This window comes from Cajanus cajan, chromosome 5 (genome assembly GCF_000230855.2).
Source record: "Cajanus cajan strain Asha chromosome 5, NIPB_CcT2T_4, whole genome shotgun sequence".
NCBI classification, from domain to species: domain Eukaryota; kingdom Viridiplantae; phylum Streptophyta; class Magnoliopsida; order Fabales; family Fabaceae; genus Cajanus; species Cajanus cajan.
Genome location: NC_138521.1, coordinates 5452698 through 5462358, shown reverse-complemented (window position 1 = coordinate 5462358; position 9661 = coordinate 5452698). Strand labels below are relative to the sequence as shown.

The 9661-nt window shown below is 34.3% G+C and overlaps 2 protein-coding genes across 2 annotated transcripts; one reads left to right on the top strand and one right to left on the bottom strand.

Annotated features, from left to right (window-relative positions):
- The first annotated feature begins 480 nt into the window (after window positions 1-480).
- Window positions 481-4932, top strand: LOC114916106 (uncharacterized). Its single transcript, XM_083074129.1, has 7 exons — window positions 481-1158; window positions 1872-1954; window positions 2680-2845; window positions 2967-3107; window positions 3202-3303; window positions 3399-3494; window positions 3601-4932. The coding sequence occupies exons 4-7, from the start codon at window positions 2978-2980 to the stop codon at window positions 3855-3857; spliced, it is 585 nt and encodes a 194-aa protein (XP_082930255.1). The 5' UTR covers window positions 481-1158; window positions 1872-1954; window positions 2680-2845; window positions 2967-2977; the 3' UTR covers window positions 3858-4932.
- Window positions 4933-6590: 1658 nt separating this feature from the next.
- On the bottom strand, window positions 6591-7451 carry LOC109802619 (putative mitochondrial protein AtMg00810). Its single transcript, XM_020364036.1, has 2 exons — window positions 7229-7451; window positions 6591-6700 (listed from the first exon to the last, which is right to left on the bottom strand). The coding sequence occupies exons 1-2, from the start codon at window positions 7449-7451 to the stop codon at window positions 6591-6593; spliced, it is 333 nt and encodes a 110-aa protein (XP_020219625.1).
- Window positions 7452-9661: the final 2210 nt, after the last annotated feature.

Below are 9661 nucleotides of genomic sequence, written 5' to 3'. Positions count from 1 at the left end.
TACAACATACATAGGATTGGGAGTCAATCTCATTACTAGGCATACAAATCCACATCTAGAGCGAGGTTTCTCACTCTCCCTTTACCTGGATAAGCTCTAGATGATGGGTGCACGACTCCAAGGTGATTTCCTTCCTACTCTTGTTCTTCGAGCTCTAAAGCGCATAGGTAAAAATAGAAGCGTGAGAAGGGTTTGATTAGAAAACTTTGCTTTTAAAAATCTTAACACTACAAAAAAAAACTAAGATTTAACGGGGGTTATTTAGCTGAGGTTATCATAACCTCTAGAAATGTATGAAATTATCAAGGGCTTTATTAACCTTAGTTAAGTTCCAACAGTTTATAATGAAACCCCAAGTAAATCGATGAGTTTATTATAAACACCGTAAAATTTATATATTTTTTATTTAATTTAATCTATTCATTAAAAAAAATATGATTCACACCTTTTATTTTTAATTATTTTTCATTTCCCCCATTTTTTATCAATACAATCATTTTTTTCCTAACCTAGCCTTAAGCCTTGTTTAATTTTTCCCTCTCTGTGCGTGCCCTACAACTTTTCTATTCGAGTTGCACAATCCCACCTTCAGGCCGCACAATGCTTCATTGTTCAAAGACCATTTTTTCAAAGAACGTCCCTTTTTTTCAAGGCCGGACAATCCCTCTGCTACTCAAAGCACGACCCTTTTTTCAGAGACCATTTCCTCCTCTTTCTCAAAGGGAAGGCCACATCGCCTAATCTATCTAGGTTTTCAACTTTTTCAGATTTAGGGTTATGAAATGGTTACATTTTATATATGATATAAACCTTATTTTCCAAGGCAAGTCCTTTTTCTCTCTATAATCTAAAATGATGAATTTCTTACCTCATAAGGGAGTGTGTCCTCACGTAGTTAATTGATTTTTCTTGTTTCTCTGTGTAGTTGCATTTATCTAGTTTTATGCTTTATTAAATCACATTGATTTTTGCAAAATTGTTTTTATCTATGTATTAAGTTGTGAATTCACAAGGAGTCATTAATAAAAATCATGGGAAGGTGTTTTTGATTTGTTCTTTTCTACCTGTCCTATTGAACTACTTCAAGTGTAAGCATTACAATTGTCGCTGCATCAAAATTGCCATCTGAAATCACAGGAAAGACTGTACATGGAGGAGGTACTTAATGCATTCCCTATTCTTTTATATGTTCTGTAAATCATATTTTATTTATTGAATTAATTATGACTGTTATTGGGAAGTGCATCTGGCTTAGAAAATTAGAGTTCATTTGGTTGGTTAAGATTTTTGTTGGCTTTCATTGAGTTATACCAAGGTAATTTTTTTGTCTGTTTCTGTTTCTGTTTGCAGTTTTAATATTTTTCGCCCCACAGAAGTACGATCATTTTTCTTCTCTCTATGTACAATCATCAACACAATTTACAACTAGGATAAAATATTTTTTAAGAAATGAAATTGTGTGATTGTTTATCAGAATTTGCATGTATAGTTTTTGCTCAGCCACCTCAAACATTCTTGGTCCTCATTGTGTTTTTTTTTTAATAAGCTTGGTGAGAAGAGAAAATGTATATATTTATGGTTACATTTTATATATGATATAAACCTTATTTTCCGAGGCAAGTCCTTTTTCTCTCTGTAATCTAAAATGCTGAGTCGCTTACCTCATAAGGGAGTGTGGCCTAAAGTAGTTAATTGATTTTTCGTGCTTCTGTATGTAATTGCATTTATCTAGTTTCCTGCTTTGTTAAATACATTGATTTTTGCAATTTATATTATTTCTATCTATGTATTAAGTTGTGAATTCACAAGGAGTCAATAATAAAAATCATGGGAAGGTGTTTTTGATTTGTTCTTTTTTGCCTGTCCTATAGAACTACTTCAAGTGTTAGCATTACAATTGTCGCTGCACCAAAATTTCCATGTGAAATCACAGGAAAGACTATACGTGAAGGAGGTACTTGATGCATTCCTTATTCTTTTATATCTTCTGTAAATCATATTTTATTTATTGAGTTAATTATGACTGTTATTGGGAAGTGCATCTGGCTTAGAAAATTAGAGTTCATTTGGTTGGTTAAGATTTGTGTTGGCTTTCATTGAGTTATACCAAGGTAATGTTTTTGTTCGTTTATGTTTCTGTTTGCAGTTTTAATATTTTTTTCCCCACAAAAGCACAATCATTTTTTCTTCTCTCTATGTACAGTCATCAACACAATTTACAACTAGGATAAAATATTTTTTAAGAAATGAAATTGTGTGATTGTTTATTAGAATTTGCATGCATAGTTTTTGCTCAGCCACCTATAAAATTCTTGGTCCTCGTTGTGTTTTTTTTTAAGCTTGGTGAGAAGAGAGACCAAGGCCTTAAAACACAAAATAGTGAATTATTTGGTACATTTGGCACGATGAGTTATGCTAGTAGTAGTGACAATTAAATGCAGTTTGGTGGTGTGCCTTATTATGGAAAATTATTGGACATAATTGAGATAAACTATCAAGTTCGATTTTCAGTTACTTTGTTCAAATGTATGTGAGCTAATACAACTACTTCTAGAGGGATTGTGAAAGATGAACTAGGATTTACATTAGTAAGTTTTGCACATTTAATACACATCGGTGATGATGAAGACGATGAGCCATACATTCAGGTTTCAGAAGCTCAAATTGTTTACTATGTAGAGGATGAGTTAGATAAAAATTGGAGTGTACTTGTACATGTAAAGCCACGGGACTTATATGACATGGGTGGAGAAGATGGAGATACTTTTCATGAATGTGAGCCTTTTGAGCAACAAAATTTGGAAATATTATTTCCAGATGGGGAAGGGAATATTCCACTAACAAGGTCAAATTTTAATTATTACTGTATATACTAATTGTATTTTCATATCATCCTTACCTTGTGTTATATATACCATTATCAATTAATTTGTTAATTTGACTTGTACTAATGTTATTGATTTCAGGATACCTGAAGATGAAGGAAATTCCTAACAAGAAGACTAGCGGAGCACATACGAACAAAGGTGGCTCTTTTGGCCATGTTTCAGCCACTCCCCACAATAGAAGTACTCAACCTTCATCTTCACATCATCCATCTCATCCTAGTATGTATTAAAAATACAATGTCTCTTTACTAATATTTAAAATTACACTTGAAGACAACACCTTTTCTAATGAATATTATATGTTTCATGTTAGGAACCTTGAAGATGAAATTTGCAATCTCAACAAAGTCTAACTCATCACCTCAACAACCTTGTACTCAAGCTCCACCTCCACCCCCTCTAGCATGTCAACCTAGTAAGATGTTTCCACTTTCATGTCAATTTAGACTTATTTTACTTGCATTAATTATTTTGACTTGCTTCACTTATATTGATCTAATTGATTTCCAGCACCTCAAGTGCATACTCATCCTTCACAACCTAATAATCAACCTCTACCTCGACTTGCACTTCAGTCTAATACAATGTCTCCTCCAGCTGAACCAAGTAAGATGCATCAACTTTCATTTCAATTTGGAACTCATACATCAATTGCATTAATTTTATGGACTATATTTCTTATTTCATTTGTATTATTCTAATTGTTTTCCAGGATCTTTGAAGAAGAGGACATTTTCCTCTAGTAATGGTGACTCTGCACCTCAAATAAATATTCAACCTCCCCTTGCATCTCATTTTAATTCTCAACCTGCACATGATTTTCATTATGAATCTACACCTGTAGCTACATTTGAGTTACAATATGATAGTGAAAAGGAAGTAAATGAGGAAATTGGCATGCAAGCAAAGCAATCAAAGGTTGCATCACATAGGAGATCATGGCTTGTTGATGTGATAAGTAAGCTTTAATTATTATTATTTAAATTACATATATCAGAAAAATTGTTCCTTATGCAAGAGATCAAGTCTTGTTGAATTCATAGGTTAGATTTAATTTGCTAGTATATAATTAAATTAAATTCTTGTTTCTCATGTTTATGTGATACTTTAACAAATGATCAAGGCAATAAAAGTACAAAACATTTGACAGTCAATGATGTTTGGTTTTTACCTCCTAATGAAAAGATTATTGTGCATTGGAATAGTGAGGGCCAACCGATTGACAATGTTAGAGCATTGTTGAATAGGTTCTTAGGTCAAATTGCTAGAAATGTTAATGTATTTCCTATTTGCTATAAAGTTGGAGAAAGATTCCAAAAGATTATAAAGAAGATGTTCTTAAAAACACCATTGAATTAAGTGTTGTATACATTTCATTTATTTGTAATTTCAATTATAATCAATTAATTGTTGACTTTAATTATTTAATAATTTGAAGGCTAAGTTTGAAGTTCACTCTCAAGCTCATGTACAATATGTCTTCAAATCACTTAACACAAAATGGAGTGACTATAGGCAAAAATTATGGAATCAAAGGAATGATGGAACACTTAAAAACACATGTTATTTAACGGGGGTTATAAACATACATTACTTAATGGAGGTTACGTAACCCTAGTTAATTACTAAGGGTTAAAAATCGCAATTACATAGCTGAGGTTAGAAACCCTTGTTAATTATTGGGGTTTAGAAACCATAACTACATGGTCAGGGTTAGAAACCTTTGTTAATTACTGGGGGTTAAAAATCTCAACTACTTAGTTGGGGTTTAAAACTGCCAAAAAATTTGTAATTTCCAGGGGTTGCTAAAAACCCCGCTAATACGTTCCCTACGGATGATTTACCGGAGGTTTGTACAACTCCTGGAAATGCATTTAACGGGGGTTATAACTCTAGTTAAATTCAAAATTAACTCCGGTTAAATCCTTTTTTTTTGTAGTTGATCCTTTTAACTCTCTAGTTAAACATATTAATCATGATTATCTTGAAGTTCTCTTTCCTTATTAATAAAATATTATACTACCCTTTTAATAAAATATTATGAATTATACTAAAAAATATATTAATTAAAATAAATATTAAACAGCCCTTATTACTAAAAATAAAAATACTAAAATTATTAATAAAAACTTATATAATATTTTGTGAAAAATGGGGTGTTATAGAAAACTGAAGATTTCTTTTTCGTCTTCCCTTGTTGGTTCCTTCTTCTACTCCACCCTACAGTTGAATCTAGGGTGACCAAGTTGAAGATTCAAGCTTCCAAGCAAGAATCAATCTCGTTAGTGGTGGTATAGAGTTCTTAGAGCTTAGTCCTTCTTCTTTTTCTTCTCTAATTTTGGGAATTTTAGAGGTAAGAAAAGCTAGAACTTTGATTCTTATTGGATTGTTTGAGTTGCTTGTTGATTGATTTTCATCCAAATGTTGTTATGCTGGTTGAATTCGAATTGAATGATGATGGAGGTTTTAAGTTTTGTTGTTATGAAGTATGTTGAGGTGATCTTGGTGACTTATCCAAATGATGGTTGCATGTGTTGTTTCTTGCTGGAAATGAACTGTTAGTGATGCATATATGAAATTGGATGTATTGCATATTGGAGATTGAGTTTCAGACAAATTGGAGAAAAATCATGAATCTCTTATGTGTAAATTTCATCATCACGTTGGGCACGCCTTCATGACATTGGGCATGGCTCAAATCAGGGGTTCTCTATCTCACTTGCGTCAAGTTCAAGATTGGTGGTATCAAGTGTGAGAAGAGAGAAAAGCCTCTAACTTGATCACATTGAGCGTAGGTTAAAGAATGTCAGACATGAGGTGAAAGAAAATTCTCTAAGTTCGTGACGTTGGGCTCTACATTATGTGGCACCCAATATGACCAAGATAGAGTTCTCTTCCTAAGTGATGTTAGGCGCCAAAGCATGGAGTGATGTCGAACGTGAGGAGAGAGAATTTTTTTTGCTTAAAATGGGGTTGGGCATGGATTTAGTCATGCCAGGCGTGATTGACCCATGGGTTCTTTGACCTCATCCATGTTGGGTGCAGGTTGAGTAGCACCAAGCATGGATGAAATAGAGAGCTCCATGTATTAATAATGTCAAGCCCAAAGTGAATGGTGTCGAGCGTGAAGTTCCTTATACAAATATGTTGCTTGGTTGAGAAAAGGGTGAATATGTATAGGACTTGAAAAGGAGAATGATTTTACTGTTATCATTCATACGTATTACATTTTCCTAACACCTATTTGTAACAATCTAATCTTCCAAAATAAGGAAATAAGGAAAAATATTTTGAAAAATAAACTAGAAGATTCTACAGATATTTTCTCTAATTAGGAAGATTTTCCTCTAATTACAACACTCACCCTCAAGTTGGTAAATGAATATCAATCATTCCCAACTTGCCTACAAGATCTTGAAATCTACCCTGAGGGAGCCCTTTTGTAAAAATATCTGTTATCTGAAGTTCTGTAGGAACATGAGTTGTTATCACAAAGTCTCTATCTAGATTATCTTTGATGAAATGTCTATCAATCTCAATGTGTTTGGTCCTATCATGTTGTACTGGATTATGGGCAATACTCATGGCAGACTTATTGTCACAGTATAGTTGCACGGGGTTGTCCACCTTGACTTTGTCATCCAAAATGATTTTCATCCAGAGTCCTTCACACATTCCTTGAGCAAGGGCTCGAAATTCAACTTATGCACTAGAACGAGATACCCTATCTTGCTTTTTGCACTTCCACGTTACCAGACTATCTCCAAGAAACACACAATACCCAGAAGTAGATTTTCTGTCAGTAATAGAACCTGCATAGTCAGCATTAGTATATATTTTCATAGTCAATGTATCTTCCCTTTTGAACAATAGCCCCTTTTCCTGGACTTGACTTCAAGTACTAGAGAATTTTTTCAACTGCTTGCATGTGTCTCTCTCTGGGATCATGCATAAATTGGCTCACCACACTAACTGCATAAGTAATGTCTGGTCTTGTGTGTGATAGATAAATCAATTTTTCAACTAATCTCTGATATTGGGCCTTCTCTACAAGAGCATTTTCTTCACTTCCAATTCTGTGATTCTTCTATATAAGAACTGTTGAGGTTCTACATCCCAGCTTTCCTGTTTCTTTGAGGAGATCAAGTACATATTTCCTTTGGGAGATGAAAATTTCGTTCATGGAATAAGCAACCTCTATTCCAAGAAAATACTTAGTTTTCCTAGGTCTTTCATTTCAAATTGGGCTGCCAATTTTTCTTTTAATGCCAATTTTTTTGTTTTATCATCTCCTATAATAATCATATCATCCACATAGACAAGCAATAGAGTGAATTTACCTATAGAAGAGTTCTTTATGAATAGAGTATGATCTCCTTGGCTTTGTCTGTATCCCAAGGAAACCATTGCTTTTGTAAATCTTCCAAACCATGCTCTAGGGGGAATCTCCGTGTACACTTCCTCTTCCAGATTTCCATGAAGAAAGGCATTCTTCACATCCAACTGGTGTAAGTCCCAACCAAAATGAGCAGCCAAAGCGAGAACAACTCGAACTGTATTCATCTTTGCCACTAGGGCAAAGGTCTCCTCATAGTCAATCCCATAAGTTTGGGTATAGCCTTTTGCCACCAATCTAGCTTTATATCTTTCTATTGTCCCATCTGCCTTATGTTTCACTATGAATATCTATCTACATCCTACTGCCTTCTTGTCTCTTGGCTTATCAACAATCTCCCAAGTTGAATTTCTTTCTAATGCATTCATCTCTTCTTTCATGGCTTGAGTCCAATGTTCAAGTTTCATGGCCTCCTGGATTGAGGTAGGAATTTTTGTGACATCAATGGCAATAATAAAACTTTTGTGCTTATCAGAGAGATTGTTAGTGCAAACATATCGAGAAATAGGATATTTAGCGCAGGACCTTCTTTCCTTTCTTAATGCAATGGGTAAATCCTCAGTAATACTTACCTCCTCACTGTTATCTTTAGGGATCCTCACTTCTGGATTAGACATTCTTTCTTGCTCGAGAGTCGAAGTGGGTTATTTTCTTCTTTCATATTTTTTGCCAAAAATTTTGTCTTCTTCCTCTTCTTCTACTTCTTCCTCGTTATGGACCATGGTAGCTTCATTGCTCAGATCTTGGGCATCCTACAAAGACAAATATGGTAATGACAAGAAGGAGAGCTCCTCCACTTTAAGTGTTTTCTCCCCCTGAAGTGGTGGACTGACATAAAAGGATTGTGTTTCATGAAAGGTGACATCAATGGTGATAAAGACGTGACGAATTTGAGGATGATAACATTTGTACCCTTTTTTATTATAAGGATACCCAATAAAGACACATTTAAGAGCTTTGGGATCTAATTTACTACAATTAGGATGATGAGAGTGAACAAAAATAGTACATCCAAAGACTTGACTAGGTAAACTCGATATTAGGGGGCAAGAGGGAACAAAAGACAATAGAGACTCTATAGGACTAATTCCATTTAAGATACGGGTGGGTAACCTGTTGATGAGATATGTGGCAGTTAACACAGTTTCTCCCCAGTAATTTTTTGGAACAGACATTTGAAAAAGAAGAGCTTTAGTTACTTCTAGAAGATGACGATTCTTTCTTTCTACAACCCCGTTTTGTTGAGGGGTGTTTACACATGTTAGTTCATGAACAATACCATTATGAGACAAAAAATTGAGAAATTCATGATTCACATATTCAGTAACATTATCAGACCTGAGTCTTTTGATATTTTTCCAAATTGATTTTGGACCAAACGGAAAAAATTAACAAAGATTTGGAAAACTTCTGATTTATTTTTCATAAGATATGTCCATGTGACACGGGTACAATCGTCAATAAAGGTAATGAACCATTTAGCTCCGGAAATAGATTCTACGACAGGTCCCCAAACATCATAGTGAATTAAATCAAATGGAGAAGTACTCTTTTTATTACTAATAGGATAGGATGCACGATGGTGTTTTGACAATTGAAAAATATCACAATTAAAAGACTCACCAGACTCCTTAGTAAACAAATGAGGAAATAAGGACTTAAGAAGGTTGAATGAAGGATGCCCAAGCCTTTTATGATGTAGCCATATTTGAGAATTTGCCCATGTCTTGGATGTAGCTTGTTGACTCATGATTTTTGCTGTGTTTTGGTGATTAGATTCCAACAGATACAACCACTCTACTCTTTGGCAGTTAAAATCGTCTTCCCCGTAGCAAGGTCCTGAAAAACACAATGAGTCGAGAAAAATGTTACTGAACAATTTAAATCTTTTGTGAGCTTTTGCACAGAGATAAGATTATTGGCTAACTGTGGAACATGTAAAACATCCTTTAATACAATAGATGATTCCAAAATTATATTCCCAGAGCCGCATATGGGTACACCTTGACCATTCGCAACTATAATAAGTTGTTCTCTATTCCTTTTAATATATGATTTGAAGATCATATGAAAAGGTGTCATATGATCAGTTTCTCCTAAATCAAGAATCCAAATACCTTGAGACACAGGACCCACAGTATGGAGAGAACTCTTACCTTTCATGGACAAAGTACATGGTCCAGAGGGCCTACTTATTGATTCAATCATTGCTTTCAAATGATCTAGTTCCTCTTTAAAAGCTTTCATCTCAAAAATCTAATGGTGGTAACTTAATGGATTGATTTGGCGACTCTGTCTATGGCAACAACGATGAGTGGGCTACACCGGAAAAGGAGCAAAAACTCAAAAAACTCATATCTACTAGAATCTGCGCCAA